Below are 16,302 nucleotides of genomic sequence, written 5' to 3' on the forward strand. Positions count from 1 at the left end.
CTCCTGGGTTCACGCCATTCTCCTGCTTCAGCCTCCTGAGTAGCTGGGACTACAGGCGCCCACCACCATGCCCGGCTAATTTTTTTGCATTTTCAGTAGAGATGGGGTTTCACCGTGTTAGCCAGGATGGTCTCGCTCTCCTGACCTCGTGATCTGCCTGCCTCGGCCTCCCAAAGTGCTAGGATTACAGGCGTGAGCCACCGCGCCTGGCCACAGCTCACTTAATTTTTGATACCTGAACCTAAGTTGTGGCATTGGTGTTAAAGAGGTGGGAACTGGTTTGAAAAATGTTATGAGGTCAAATGAGCAGCATTTGGTGACATTTTTAATGTGGCAGTTAGGGGAGATGGAGGAGTCAAAGATGTTGAAAAATAGCAAATATAAGAAGTGACCCTGTTTGGGAGAATAATGTATAGAATGTTAGGTATGAGGTATGCATGTACACAGGCGAGATACTGGAGGGAGGCTGTGGTGGTGCACAGATGTTCAGGACCTGCCAGCACTTGAGTGCAGCGGAAGTCATGCAGCTCTGATGTCATCCAGTAAGAGTATGGAAGAGGAGAAGATGGAGTCCCAGTCAGGACCCTGGGGAACCGTCCGTATGTAAGTGACAAGTAGAAGAAGTGTGAGGAAAGGAGATTGAAAAGAAGGGCAGAATAGACGAAAGCCAGGAGATGATGGTACTCTGGAGTTCAAAAGAGGAAAGAATTCTTTCACTAGGAGCAAGTTGATGTCAGCAGCTGTTCATCTTCACCAGTCCACTGTTCTCTAACAGAATAGAGACAAGGTGGTTGATGCTGTCAGTGCACGCCAAGTGGGCCACATGTTCTAGGCACTTAACTCAGGAGGAGATGAGTTGGGGGTCAGGGAAAGGTTCTGAAGCAGAGGTGGCTGGAGAACGGGCTGGGAGGGAGAAAGCTTTGTAAGGGTAGCACAGGTGGGTTGATGACATCAGTCAGGCTGCAGCACTCTGTGAGGACATGTTGGGGAGGAGATATGTGGTGGGAGATACCCACAAGACAGCGTCCCTCCCCCCCTGCACAAGGCTGTACCGGGCACAAGTCAGACACACCAGAGAGAGAGGAAATAGCCGTGAAGCCAGAGGCCAGCAACCTGGGTCAGAGCCTTTGTTACTAGATGATGGGGAAGTAACAGTGTGCAAGTAGGAATATTTGAAAGTTAAGAGAAACATAACCCTGTGTAGAGTGGGGTGTGGCACTTGGAAGCATGTCTGTTATTGGGGGAGGTGTCTCTGCGGGGTGCTGGGCACCCTTAAGGAGAGAGCAGAACAGTGTTGGACCAAAGCTGGAGAACTCCCCACCCACCACAGAGATTCCTAGCCTGCCCCTGCTCAAATGTGATTGTAAAGATTCTTCAGGAAACATGTACTTTTAAAAAATAATGCATTTAATTGATAGTCATGTTAATCTGTTGAATTAGTGTTTGACAAGTATAATTCATATTTTTTAAGGAAACCTACTTTGGAGAATATACAGATTCCAGCGATAATGACTCAGTCCAGCTTAGAAATTCTGCTGAGTCTGTTTCAGAAGATGATACAACTGAATCACAGAATTATTTTGGCTCATTGAGAAAAAATAAAGGAAGTGGCACATGGGAGGAAAAGCCCAAATCACACGAAGCTATCCAAGCTCTGAATACATGGGAAATAAATAAAGTGACAACTGCTGGACTCAAGACTTTCACAGCAACACTGAGAGAATCTTCTGCCACACACTCCTTAGTTGGTGAAAAACACTGGACCACAGCATCTCGATCCATGAGTGATAGAAAAAGAGACATTTTACATGAGACAAAAACACAAATGGAGGTTAGGGAGATGGATAAGTCAGTACAAACTGAGAAGACCATTCATAAACTCACTCGAGGTCTATGCATTGAGAGATTGTCTGCCAGCCCTGCACAAGAGAAGGAAGCTGCCCCTGGGAAGTCTGAGTTGTGTTCTTCTCCCCTTGGCAAAAGGCCATTAAATGAACTCATGGAATCTGAAGGAAAAACCGTATTGTCTAAAATGATAGGATCGCCCAAATCAGAGTTTACTAAGTGGACACGAATTAATGAAATCACTTCTGAACCAGACCGTATCACAGTTTCTGGCCATTTTCACAGACTGTCTAGAGAATTGGAAAAGGAAAAAGAAGATACTCAAGGGTTCACTTTAGGAGAATCACCTGAATCAGAAGATGATGACTCAGGTGATGGAATGGATGTAGCAGGGCTTGACGTTGAAACCAGTTTTTCTTCCTCTTCTACCTTGGTAACATTGTCTGTTGGCAGTAATCCCCAGTCTTCTTCTGGGTTAGACTGTGGTAATGATACAGATATTACTACTAAAGTATTCTCTACTGAACCGCATCATTCAGAACATAAATTGCAAAATAAAACTTTAAACACATTACATCTGCAGTCTGAGCCACCGGAGTGTTCTATAGGAGGAAACAACTTGGAGAATAGCTTGTGTGCCTTGAGCCCTGAATTGGGAGCATCTAATTTTAATGATCAGAAGAGCAGTGGGATAGAATATACAAAAGTAGTAAAAGGCTTGACCAAAATACATTCACTTCCTCGGTCAGTATTTATGAAAGCTACAAAAGATGGGCAATGTGAAAGTCAAGATCCAAGAATTGAGCTCACACTAAATAAGCCAGATTTCACATCATTAATAGGTTCTCAGGCTGCCTTGATCAAGAGTGGTTTGGGTTTTGTTAAAAGTACTTCATGGCACCATAGTGATTTATTAAGGAAAGGTGACGAAGAAAGTCTGAGAGCCAAATCAGAACATGAACAGAAGACTAGCCATCAGTTACAAAAGGCAATGCCATGCCTACAAAATAGAGGACCAACACCCAAGCCTGATCTTCTTAGAGAAAATAACAATCCTGTAGAATTCAAGACCACTGCATCGGTGTTGCCTAATCAAGTATCAGTTATCACAAAACAGACAAGACCTGAAAAGGTTCAGAGTGCCACATTGGAACACTTGAGGCCACATAGGGTTGAGCCTACCTTAGTAACAGAAAATAGTGGCAACAAAACCGGTATGTCAACTATAGCAAAATGTGATGGGGAAAGAGATGATACAACACAAAACATCACGGAGGTGGCTGCTGTGAAAAGCATTTCACCAGAAGTTTCTGCCTCTAGGAGAAAATTAGATTTTAATTCTCCAGGTGGTTCTTCACCAGTAGAAAATTCCGATTGTTCCACAAATAGCAGATTATCTTTCTCTCCTGAAAATATCCTCATCCAAAACCAAGACATTGTGAGAGAAGCTGCAGTGCAGGGAGATGGGCAGAAGCAAAGGCAGCCTCAGGCCACAGATCTGGACTCCAGTGGGACACATGGCAGTGAGGTGCTTCCAGCCACAGAAGTGACCGTGTCAGGAGGGTTTTCTGTTGAAGAAACCAGCTGTGGAGACACAGGGAGATCTGGTGGTGAGGCCCTGGCTGTTGCAAATGATTCTACTAGCACACCACAAAATGCTAATGGACTTTGGAAATTGAAATCTACAACTCCCGGTGGTGCTTTGCCTGAGTGTTTTGGCACCACAGACACTACTTTTTCTTCAGCATTTTGCAGAAAACATGGAGAGACACAGGATACCTCCCAAAGTAGCCTGCCTGGTACCTTACATTGTTACACAGGCATTCGAGAGGGGGGAGACGACACTGAGGTAGAGAGTGAGGCATTTAGCTGCAGTGAGGGGAGCGAACAGCAAGATGCTCCTGATGACTCACAGAAAAATTTAGGAGATACAGATGCTGCTGTAGCCGAGGTGAGACCTTCCTTAGAGGTAGGTTATTTGACGTCAGCTCTGCAAGATTTTAACATAAGTACTTTTTCTGAGCTGGATAGACTTTCCACATCAGAGGTTGTGATGTTTCTTGAGAGCTGTCAGTTAGGGGATTATAGTTCAGGGGACTCTGTTTCTGAATGTTCTAGTAAAGGAACCCTAAGTAAAGAAATGAACAAAGAATTAAAGGCAAGTGAAATAGGAGAAAAATACAGAAAGCAACCCTGCGAGGAAGAAACACTTGGAACCTGTGAAGAGTGGATTGAATCAGAGGAAGATGATTATTCGTTAAAAAATACAAGTCAGCTCACTCAGTGTTCTTTGGAAACTCTGTCTGAGGTTCTGACCAAGATTAGGCAAGAACTTCAAACAAATTCTGAAGATTGCAATGGTAAAGATACTGGCAGTTTATTGCTCTTAAATGTAAATAACAACATGACCACTGAGAATTTAAAAGAGAAAAGTCCATTTCGGGAAACGACTGGCTCCTCATCACATGCTTCAGAACCAACCCCACAAGCAGCTGCCTTGGACACTGAGGGCAGCTCTCCCATCAGCGGTATGCCTCAGAATGAAAACACTCAGAGCAGACCAGAGGCCCGTTCAGATGCAGGCAGGCAAACCGATGGTGGGGAAGAAGACCTGCCAGAACCTGTGGAGCCATCAGCCTTGTGCTCTGACTCTGTGATGGAGCCATCCATAGAGCAAAGTTCTAACTGCGAGGCCGAAACAACATTTCAGTGTCAGATAGCAACAGTGACCTCAGAAGTTATAAACGTACTTATAAATAAGGATCAGAATCTAGTCATTGAAAAGGGGGACAACTGGACAATCATCAGTGGTGTAGCTGTCTTGCCACATGTGGACCAGGTCACACTGTGTGACATTCCTGGAGACATCCCTATTTCTCAGGATCAAGGAGAGCTGGAAGCTGGTTGCATCCCAGTGACTTCTGCTGAGAAGTCCCCAGAGACCAGTCACACTGGCCCTGCATTTCAGGAGGCTCCATGTGGCAATAATCTTTCATGTCCCCAAGAGGATGTTTCAAGCAGTGGTCAGAGCACCAACTTTGATAAGAGTCGTTTGCGAAATAGACCCGTTAAGCCTAGTATATGGATTAGTTCTCAAATCTATGATCAAAACTTCGAGACTCAGATTGTTGCGTCTGATCACACATATTATAACTCAAAACTAGAGCCATCTGGCAAAAATAAGAATCGATCAAAGATTTCAAACAAAGATCAGTCAAACAAACCAGTAAAAACTTCAGCGTCGAGCAGAGTTGAAACTCATCAGAGTGAAGTTGCTCAGTCATTTTCAGGGGAAAAAGCTAATACAAAAACTCAAAGAAGCCAAACTCAGACCATTTTAGCAAATGCTGATACATCCACTCCTACAGATTGTTCTCCTGACACACTGAGTAAAATACGGCAAGAGGTGGGGCCTCCTTTGCCGCCTCTGCTTGCTCCTCTGGTAGCTACACCTCCAAGGACTTCACAGCCACTCTCTCCACTGATATCGAGTTCTAGTCCTTCCTCACCAGCCTCCCCTGTTGGCCAGATTTCTCCCTTCTGTGAAACCCCAGTGCCTCCTGTCATGTCTCCATGGCCAGAGGACCCCAGACGTGCCTCTCCTCCAGATCCTTCTCCATCTCCATCTGCAGTTTCAGCCAGTGAGAGGGTAGTGCCGTCTCCTCTGCAGTTCTGTGCGGCCACACCGAAGCACGCACTTCCTGTGCCTGGCCGACTCCCACCCTGTGCATCTGGCCATGCTGCTGTGGGAGGGCCTCAGGAGAATTCTGTGAAAATCCTTGACACCATGTACCCAGAGTTATCTGCCAGGGCCCGGACCCTCAACATCCTCAAAGGGAATATTCAACTCACACGAGGTCCACCTGCTGACTGTAAGAATTTACCGGGACCTGCCAGTGCTATGATAGGATTCAAAACGATCACTTCAGCAGCAACTGCTTTTGTCAAAACTGGGAGCAGCTCTGGTGGTGACTGTAACCAAGACAAGTCAAGAGATTTGGGGACTCAGCAGGATTCAAGCGGGAAAAGAACACTGTCAACGTCTACACTGAGAAGTGCTAAAAGACTGCGCCTGGACACTGGGTCCCCAGAACCAGAAACCAGGGGAGTCACTGCAGAAGGAATCCACAAGAACCTCCCAGGGAACCTCCCTCCAGCTGAAGTTGCAACAACAAATGAGGAAAGAAGTTGTTCTAGTCCAGCCGTCAGTGCAGTTTCACAGTTGCCTTTAAGCCCAAAAGAAACTGTGGAGTCCCATGATAAAGCCATAGCTAATGCCCTGAAGAAAATTGCAGAGTTTTCTTTTGATCTGTTACCTGTCATTCGTAGTCATGTGTATGTGGGAAATATCTCCAAAAAGCCCGTAATGAGAGATCAAGAGAAAGAAGTTGTTTATGAATTTAGCACAACAAAAAAGGTATGTGGCTGCTCTTTTCTAAGTGCATTAGGGATTACATGTCCTCAAAGACAGATGCTGTTTACTGTCAGCAAAATGTGTAGATGACTATGAACAAAAGTTTTACTTCAAGGATGAGAGTTATCCATGTAAACATTACGACTATATTTCTAGCCAGCATTTTACAGATTTAAAATATGATAAGACACTGGAGATTTGGTCATTTCTATTCATTAAATTACTTAAATTTTTTTAAAGTATCTGTCAGGACTAAAATTACATATATCCACTTGATCCTGGCATGTTTAGAGGCTTAAAATTATTTTCTTCAAAGCTTCAAATTATCACATAATTTTTCTTTTCCTTGAGTTTTTGTTACAAATCAAACAGGAGCAAATGCTTAGTGTCAAGAGAGGGAAAAAAGGGATGGTTTAAATTTAAATATGTAGTTTATTAGGACTTTTATAGTTCTATATTTTCTAAATATCCACTGGTACCTTGCTCGGATGACTTCTAGTGCTAGACGGATCACACTTAGTGCTTATCTGCAGACACTTGGAGTCATTTTGGCATAAATATTTATTTTTTTAGATTGCTTCCTTGCAGAAAGCATAAGGAGCTCCATAAGTCACTTTGAAAGGAAGTGAATGCATATATCAAATTATGTAATGCTCCTCTTAGGACGAAAAATGTTACTTAGTATTTTAAATTTAAACAGTATATAGAGTAAATTAGAGTTTAGAAAACAAGAATGAGAGTAGAATTACATACTGTATTTCATATACTCACACAGATTACATAAGGCAAAACCCAAGAAATTATGATTATTTGACTAGTGGTAGTGATAGTATGCAGCTAGGTCTTTTGAGACTTGCATTCTGGCATCTGCAGCATTTACCAGCCATAGGAAACAGACAGGCGTGGGGATTTCTTCAATACCCCCGACCTCGATTCTCATGATTTACCATGCTAGGTAAGTTCTTACCAGTTACTATGCTCTACCTTCTGATGTAGCGCAAGTTTTATTTTTTCAATAGATACTTAAGTTTTGTAACTTTTAGATAATCTTTGGTAGGCTGAAGATAAGTATGAGTGTACATTGCCTTTTTAATTTTTTTTTCAATCCAGCATTTAGCAGAGTGCTTGCTTCACTCTATTCTCTCAGAACTAAAAATTCAGAAGATATCTATGGACCACAATTACATTCACGCCCTCTGCAGGGTGTACGTGGGTATTTGTCGGCAACTCGGAGACTTGGAAAGAGCTCGTTTGTTTTGCTACAGCCTACTTAAAGAAGGTATGGTTAGATTGTGACAATTTTGTATTGAAAATATACGATTGCCTTTTTCCCTTATACTGGAGTCTATATTTTCAGCTCTGATTACTGTGTGTCTTTTAAAATAATGTTATGTTTTGTCCATTGAATAGCTTTAGCTATACCCAGCTGCACCTGGTTTTGTAGTAGGGCTTACTTATATCAGCACTATACTTCCACTTGTAAATAAATGAGTATCTCTCATTACTGTGTATTTGTTCTATGCTCTGTGCAGCTGCTTTAGAATTAGATAAGTTGCCTTAAAGTATGGGATACTTTAAAGTAAGTGACAAGCCAAACTGCTGTACCACTAGGTGGAAAGGGCAGCAACTTTAAGATGGAATTGTAAGCTGATGAAAAGAAGTAGATGAGAGAAAGCTGAAAGGAGACGGTGACATGAGGGTTGTCCTTTGATTCTCTTTTTTCTTTACTATTTCTTCCATCCCTACTAGTGGATCAGACTGGGAATCATTCTTTGCTGTATCAAATCATCAGTATTTTTAAATCATATGATATACAAATGAAACCTAGTATCGTATCAATCTTATCTCAGTGGTAAACATTTACCATCTTTGACTACCATGTTTATGGGGCTTATAAATCAGGATAATTGAGTATATCCATCACTTTTACTGTTGTGAACGAAGCTGTGAAGTGTTTCATTTGCCCACTTCATTTCTTTGTTTACTCTTTCATTCATTCATTCAACAAATCATTATGGAGTGAATGTTGGGGTTTCTGTGGTGATTAAAATCAGATGGAGGTACACTTGTCCAGTGGGACTGACAGGCCATAGTCATATCACAAAAACACACATGAAGTTCAGCAGTTGGTGGGTGGTGGGACGGAACGGGTGTGGGCTCGGCCAGGACCACGATGGATTTCTTCTTCTTCCTCAACCACAGCAAGCCCATTCTTAGCTCAAGCTTTTGTGCTGACAGCTTTCTTGCTCTGTTTCCCTCAACTCTTGTGTTTCACTCCATTAATTTCACATACCTTCCTAGTCATCCTGGATCCCTTATTTTTCTTTATTTGCCTTCATGGCACTTACCACTTCTTAAAGATTAAATATTTTGTTTGCTGTCTCTCTGCTCCTCTAGCTTGTATACTCTGTAAGGAGAGAATTTATTTGTCTTGTTTCTACTCTGAAGTGTCACCAGATAAACATAGGATTCAAAAATTAACAGATGAAGTTTAGTGCAGTGAGTTTATGCTTTGAGCTATCTATTCTTAGATGTGTCAATGATAGATAAAGTAGAACAAAGAAAACTAAAAAGATGTGGTTGTACAGCAAACAGGATAAAAATCTTTACTTTGGAAGGCTCTTTGACAGTTTCTTATGAAATTAAAACGTTCATTTATCCTATGGCTCAGAAATTCCACTCAGGCACTTACGCAGCAGAAACACAGAGTTAGATCATGACATCATTACATAAACTAGCACGCGGATGTAACATCTTGACTCATAGGAGCCCATAACTGGAAACAAATGTCCATCAGCCGGTGAATGGAAAACATTTTGATATATCAAGCAGTTAAATACTACTTGGCTATACAAAGGAATAGACTACCAATGCATGCAACAACACGGATGAATGTCAAAACCAACATGCTGAGTGGGGAAGCCAGACAGAAGAAAGTACCTACTTCACAAATCCATGAATAAATATTTGAGAAAAGGCAAACTAATATATAGTGACAATAGATCAGGGCTTCTCTGTATCTGGGGTGAGGTGATATACTGCAGAGCACGAGAGCGAGAGAAGTTTTGAAATGATGGTATTGACTGTTGTGGTGGTGGTTTCGTGGATTTAATCATTTGTCCAAATTCATTGAACTTTATACTTTAAAAGAGTTTATTTTATTGTCTGTAGACTACACTTCAATTAATTTTTAAAAAAGAGACAAAGTCAGAGTGTAGGAGAAAGTATTTACAACAAAAGAATTGTCATCTAGAATTTATTTAAAAAAATTCTTCAAATCAGAAGCTTTATGTGTTCAATGAGTAAATGTAATGCATAAAAACCTATGTAATGTAATACAAAACCTATGTAATGCAAAACCTATGTAATGCATAAAAATTGCCTGTAATGACACATACCAAATGGGAGAATTCTGAGACTGAGGAAGTTGGAGAACGGATTTTGGAAATGACTGTGACTGGAGCCTCATCTGGGCTCCCCATTTACAGCTTCCTCCATTGCAGGATGCCTGCAAGGCACCAGTGAAATTAATACAATTTGTTCTTAATTTGCAATTTATTTACTCGATCATACATCAAAGAGTTATTGTATTATTTTATTTCTCATAGATTTTCCGGAGTCTGAAAAATTAACTTTGTTTATTGCAAACATGTGGCATGATATATTTCTCTCTCAATCGGTGATTAATAAAGCAATGCAGTTAGTTGCCAGGCAACGTGCTAAAGGAGAGGTTCTGAACTGCTTGAGAGCTTTTCTTAATTGGGAAAAGGTGAGCTTTATTTCTATTTTTTACAGTACCTTACTTTTAGATATTATATAAATGTTAATTATTTTGTTGTGTATTTAGTTTTATATTAGTTCATAGGCATTTTCTTCTTTCTAGATCTTTTAAAATTTAATCAGTTTAGCCTAAGCTTATCCATTTTGTTCATTAAGTATGCATGAGACATTCAAGGAAGAATTGTAGACCAAAGGATTGTGTTAATTAACAGTTTGTGTTATACACTAATTTGTGACTGATGAAACCCACGCATAGGTGTATATGTTTAAAAGTCTCAGAGAAGCTACAAAATTATTTAGTTCTTCAATAGATACTTAGGTAAAAATATATATATTTCAGTTTTTTCCTATTAGGATTTTTAAAATCTAATATGCTTAATTTTTCTTTCCAGTTGATAGAGTTTGTTTTTATGCTGACTAGTTTGTTCCCGTGTTATCTTTTATTATTATTTTCAGTTATTGATATGTTAAAGTAAGTGTCTAGATGGGTGTTCTTTCATCATTTTATTTCATTCATTCATTTTACCTAATGAGAGTCTAACTACCAGTAGCGAACTTCAAGAAGAGGTACTGAAGCCAGTGATATTGATTTTTAAATTTTATTTTCTGTTTTTAATGAGCATGTATTTCCTCTTCTAAAAACTCCCCTAGGCTTATGTGTGGAGCAGAATTTTATATGCTGTTTTGCCTTTTTTTATTATTACTTTTGATGTTAGTATTTGTTAGGCTTTTATTTTTTATAAAACGTAAAGGAAAGAGCTTTTGGTGGTCAAAAGTTAGGTAAATATCAAAAAGCAAGTTTGTAATGATCTCTTCATCAATCTATCTAGACACAACAGAGTAGATTCATGTGAGGTATTGTCATAAATTCTAGTTGGTCATTTTGTGTCAGGAGAGACATCCTGACTCCTACCAATGGATACCAGCAACCACATATATATCTGCTCCAGAGGGCTGCCAGCTTCCGGAGAGTTACCTGCTTCTGGAAGGTTACCTGCCTCCAGAGACTTACCTGCTTTGAGGGTTACTGCCTTCCGAGGGTTACCTGTTCCCAGAGAATTACCTGCCTCTGGAGGGTTACCTGTTCCCAGAGAATTACCTGCCTCTGGAGGGTTACCTGTTCCCAGAGAATTACCTGCCTCGAGCATTACCTGCCCCAAGAGAGTTAACTGTTCCCAGAGGGTTACCTGTTCACAGAGAGTTACTTGCCTCCAGAGGATTACCTGCCTCCAGAGAGTTACCCGTTCCCAGAGGGTTACCTGCCTACAGGGGGTTACCTGTTCCTAGAGAGTTACTGTGTCTGGAGAGTTACTTGCCTTCAGAGGGTTACCCGCCTTCAGAATGTTATCTGTCCAGCCTGCTTCTGCTCTCACTTGGTCTTTCCACTTGCACACTAGAGCCCATCTCCTTTCACCTGTTCAGAATTAAGCAGGATATGGTTAAAAAGACATTACTTATGAAGAACATAACATTTTAGTAAATGTATTTGCTAAATATTGTATCAAATAAAAATACATAGAGCTTTAAGAAAGGTGAGAAATACTTGGGGAATAAAACCCCATTATATTACAGGATTTCCACATACTCACTTACAGAATTAAACATCTGGTAAACAAAAATGAGGACATAGTACAGTTCATTAATTTAAAAAGTAAATGTGTATGAAGAATATGTATTTTTTATATATCTATGACACATTTGCACAAATGAATGATGAATTGGCCACATGAAAACATTCATTTCTAAAAGCAAAGATTTCACACTCAAAATTCCCTGGTAATAATTCAGTAAAATTTAACAGAAAAAAAATTCAAAATATTTACATTTACTTTGAAATTGAGATATACATTCTTAGACAATCTGGGAACAAATAAAATATGCAAAGTAAAATCACAGTCTTAAAAGTCAATGAAAAGGTAAACTCAGAATCAAATATCTCTAGCTTTTTTGGAAAACATGTACTCATTAAAGTATCTTAAATGTCTTAGTTGTTTAGCAGAAAATAAATGAACTTAACTGTTACTCATCTTCAACATTAGAAATATGACAAGGGAACCAGAGAAAAAGAATAAATTTTAAGAGATAGTAGTAACTAAGTGGAAAAGAAACAGAAACACATAGAAGACAAAAATACTACCTTTAAAAAATGCCAGCAACATAGATAGCTGACAGTGCAGATCAGCAAAAACAGAGAAAAGCAAAAATAGTGAAGATTTGAAATGGGAAAGTAGACATATAGGACACAGAATGAGAAGACTACTACCTGCAGTCCTATAGCAGCAGATTTGGAAACAGGGTGATTTCCTGGCAAAATAAAAATGATGAATATTGGCTTTGGGGTAGAAAACTTGAAAAGACTGGTTGAAAAGATGATTAAAACTTTTCTGTACAAAGACATGTATAGATTCCACCTGAGTTTTAATCTAATCTTTAAAGAACCAAGTAACTATAATCTATTTTAAGCATGAGGAAAAATTGAAAGCCTTCTGTTCATTTCTAGTAATAAAACCCAATTAAAAATGCTATAAGAAAGAGAAAAAAGCCAGTTTTTAGTGAGTCACTTAGATGTAAAAAGTGTCACTAAACAGGAGATTTCAGTATGTATTCAAAGAATAATACTTTATAACTAAATAGAGTTTATCCTGATAAAACAAGGAGAATTCAGAATCAGAAAATCAATACATTACTAAATTAAAGAAGAAACCCCCATGGGATTATTCCTAGACTAGGAAATGAAGGAAACTTATTAAATATGATACTACTAGTTAACAAGAAATCAGTAGTATTGTCTTCAGTGTAAATTTTGAAATTATTTCAGTTTTTAAAATTATGAGTTAGGGATTCCTGCTGTAACCATGGTGGGAAGTATTTCCCTGGGTTGGGTTCTTCAAGGTGGTTCCTCCTCCAACTTTTTCTGGTGGAGGTGATAAAATCTTTAAGGATGCTCTGTATGTAGAAGTGACTTCCTGGTTTAAATTACTGCTGAATTTTAAAGTTGTAAATTTATAAACCTTTTAAAAAAGCATTTAAATTCATGAGTCATGATTCATTTATAAATCAATTAATTGTTAACAAAGTAAGAATGTGTTTACTTTGGCCATTGATGAATGTTAGTTAACTCATGTATTTAACAGATTCACATTTCCTAAATAATCTTATTTACAAATTTCAGATTATCTTAAAACTTTAAACATATTCATAAACTTAAGATGTATTTAAAAACACTTAAAGTAGGCCTTCAAATCTAATAAGCATAATCTTTTAAGCACTTAAGCAACTCTTGAATGTAGAACATGAGTTGTAATAAATATTCAAACAATGTTTACAAACTTAATTACATTCTGTTAAACATGTCTAATTAAAATTACGATTCTAATACCAAATACTTCAATTACAGCCACACCTGAAACATAGGAGATTCTCAGCACTTTATGGAGTGTGTATTGTATACATGCAGATTATCCCATGTTCACAATTACTGCCAAATGTAAAATAGGTACTCAAAAAAGTGAATATATGGATTTGATTTCTTTCATGTCAAAATTTATTTCTGCATCTACTCAGGTTGCGAAGTCACTGATTTTTCTAAGTGGGAAATATTTACCATTCTGGCTGAGTTTTGGTTATCAGGTGTATTATTTTGAACCATGATTTGGCTATGGATTATCTTATAGAAACCTTGAGACTTAGAACCTTTCAGGATATATATGGCCAAGCTACAGGTTCACTTGTTGAGTCCTTCTAGTAATAAAGCAAATTTCCAAGCCCAAGCCTTTTCTTGTATTAAGTATATTGAGTATTATATGTGTATTATTTTTATAATGAAACTCATGCAGTGCTGGTGGAAATGTGAAAAGGCATGATTACTTTGCAAAATTGTTGGGCACCATCTTATAAAGTTAAGCCATTTCTTAGCCAGAGGCCCAGGAGTTCCACCCTTAGGTATTTTCAAGAGAAGTGAAATTTACATCCTCACAAAGGCTTGCACGTGAATATTCATAGCAGCATTAACAGTAGTCAAAAGTGAATTGATAAACAGTAATATGTCCATATAATTGGTTATTACTCAGCAGTAAAAAGAAGTTCAAACTACTCTTGGATCATGCAACACTATGGATAAATATCATAACACATTATACACAGGTGTGAAAAAAGCCAGAAATAAGAATTCATTACTGTCTGATTCAGTTTTATGAATTTCTCGAAAAGGCAGACTGATACTCGATGTCAGAAAAATAATAGAATTTAAATAATTTTTAAAGGTTTATTTTTATAATTATAACTAGCTTTCTAACTTTAATTCTCTAATTTGAGTTGATGAAACTGTGCTTTCCTATCTGGATTACAGGTAAGCTCTTTTCTACCTGATTGGATCCTGCATCCTGCCTATATTGCTTTTTAATCTGGCTCATCCAGCTACCGTTGTGTAATCATTCTGTGACTAAGATAAACATGGTTCCTTAGTCAAACTGTTTTAAAAAGCTATTTCAGATTAAATGATTAGTCGTCGAATGCTTATTATAGTCTTTTAGATAACTAAGGTAAGATGCATTCTATTTGAAACTCCAGATTTTATTTTATTTCTTTTCATTTGCTAGAATGCCCCGGTAGATGTTGGCTTCATGGTTTCTAAGCTGCTTTTGACCATACAGTTATGTCCAAAAACAGAATTTCAACCTAGTGAAAAATTTGGTGAAGACCTAAGTGATAACACTTGGGAATACATATTTGCCATTGATCTGCTCTGCTGCCATCAGAAATGGATCTGGACGCATGATAACATCATAAGGTTAGTTATTTTACTAATTTAAATAAAGATATGTTATTGTAAGGTTGAATTGTTGAACACTGAATTGTGGCTTGAATCATTTTTGTCATTCAAGTGTGTAAGGCAGATGAAACATTTACAAATAACACTGTTTTTATTTTATAAGAGTTAATAAAACTACCCTTAAGATACCTTCATCACGGCCGGGCATGGTGGCTCACGCCTGTAATCCCAGCACTTTGAGAGGCCGAGGTGGGCAGATCACGAGGTCAGGAGATCGAGACCACCCTGGCTAACATGATGAAACCCCGTCTCTACTAAAAATACAAAAAATTAGCTGGGTGTGGTGGCGGGCGCCTGTAGTCCCAGTTACTCGGGAGGCTGAGGCAGGAGAATGGTGTGAGCCCGGGAGGCAGAGCTTGCAGTGAGCGGAGATTGTGCCACTGCACTCCAGCCTGGGTGACAGAGTAAGACTTCATCTCAAAAAAAAAAAAGAAAGAAAAAAAATGCTACCTTCATCCCTATCACATTTTCTTGCTTTATTTTTCTTTAGTACCTGTCACTAGTTTTTGTTCAATTCTGCTATTGTCATCTCTCTCCCCAGTAGAAATGACTCTGGAGGGGCGGAGGGTGGCCTTGTTTGGCTTGTGGCATATCCCTAGCATGCGGAACAGTGCCCACACAAGGGGAGCACCTGGCGAATGTATGTTGAATGAAACTAATTATCATTATCGTAACATACAGATACTCACAAAACCTAAAGGGAAGAGAAATATTCAAAATTATAAATTAGCAGCTTCTGTCACCTGGGAGAAAATTAAGCTCTCTGACATTCATTGTATGTAGTAAATTAACTTTTCTCTGTGCATCTATAATTCTGGCACTAGCTTTGTACCATCTCTGAGAGAATGGAGAAAATTGTCACTCAAATAATTTTTCTGTAGGTCTTAATTTTCTTGTGGAACCCTGGCTGAGAAAGGCTGGTTTAAGGGAGTTGGTGACATTAAAAAGGATGCATCAAAGGTTTGATAATCCATATCCTTGAGATACTTGAAGCTGTGGAAATTACCTTGTCCATGGATCCATGTGTGTCCAAGGATGTCTGTTACTCTTCTTCATCATCTTGACACTAAGGGAAGATTAGACATCTGAATGTCAAACAGTAAAGAATCAAATCATGGCACGCCTGTATGAGATGATAGCTATATTAAAACACATAGCTATGAATGGATTACTATGTATTGACATGGAAAAGTATTTCCCAGTCTGTTACTAAATAAGAAAATGACAGAACAGTCTGTCCAGTGCCAGTCTGTATAATGATGTGTCAGGGCCTGCTGTGGGCCTCAGCTTTCTGAATCCTCATGGGAACCCATGAGGCAGGGCCCTGCTGGCCCCAGTTATGCATGAAGAGACCAGGGCTGGTGCCCGTCAAAGATGCTTGGTCCACGATCCCTGCACTCGTGGTGAAGACATCATCAAACATGAGGATCTC

General features: G+C 39.1%; 1 protein-coding gene across 5 annotated transcripts in view; it reads left to right on the forward strand.

Moving 5' to 3' along the window:
- The window catches only part of ICE1 (interactor of little elongation complex ELL subunit 1), a 67,686-nt gene that overhangs the window by 36,372 nt on the left and 15,012 nt on the right, over nucleotides 1-16,302 (forward strand). For all 5 annotated transcript variants that reach the window (XR_010157136.1, XM_016952925.4, XM_016952924.3 and 2 more), the window contains 4 exons: nucleotides 1,472-6,262; nucleotides 7,370-7,538; nucleotides 9,868-10,028; nucleotides 14,638-14,828. Coding sequence is in view for 4 of the 5 variants with exons in the window: in XM_016952925.4 (XP_016808414.3) it covers nucleotides 1,472-6,262; nucleotides 7,370-7,538; nucleotides 9,868-10,028; nucleotides 14,638-14,828 (5,312 nt within the window). In the remaining variant the exon portion in view is untranslated. The remainder of the gene's footprint in view (nucleotides 1-1,471; nucleotides 6,263-7,369; nucleotides 7,539-9,867; nucleotides 10,029-14,637; nucleotides 14,829-16,302) is intronic.

The sequence above is a fragment of the Pan troglodytes genome, chromosome 4 (genome assembly GCF_028858775.2).
Source record: "Pan troglodytes isolate AG18354 chromosome 4, NHGRI_mPanTro3-v2.0_pri, whole genome shotgun sequence".
NCBI lineage: Eukaryota > Metazoa > Chordata > Mammalia > Primates > Hominidae > Pan > Pan troglodytes.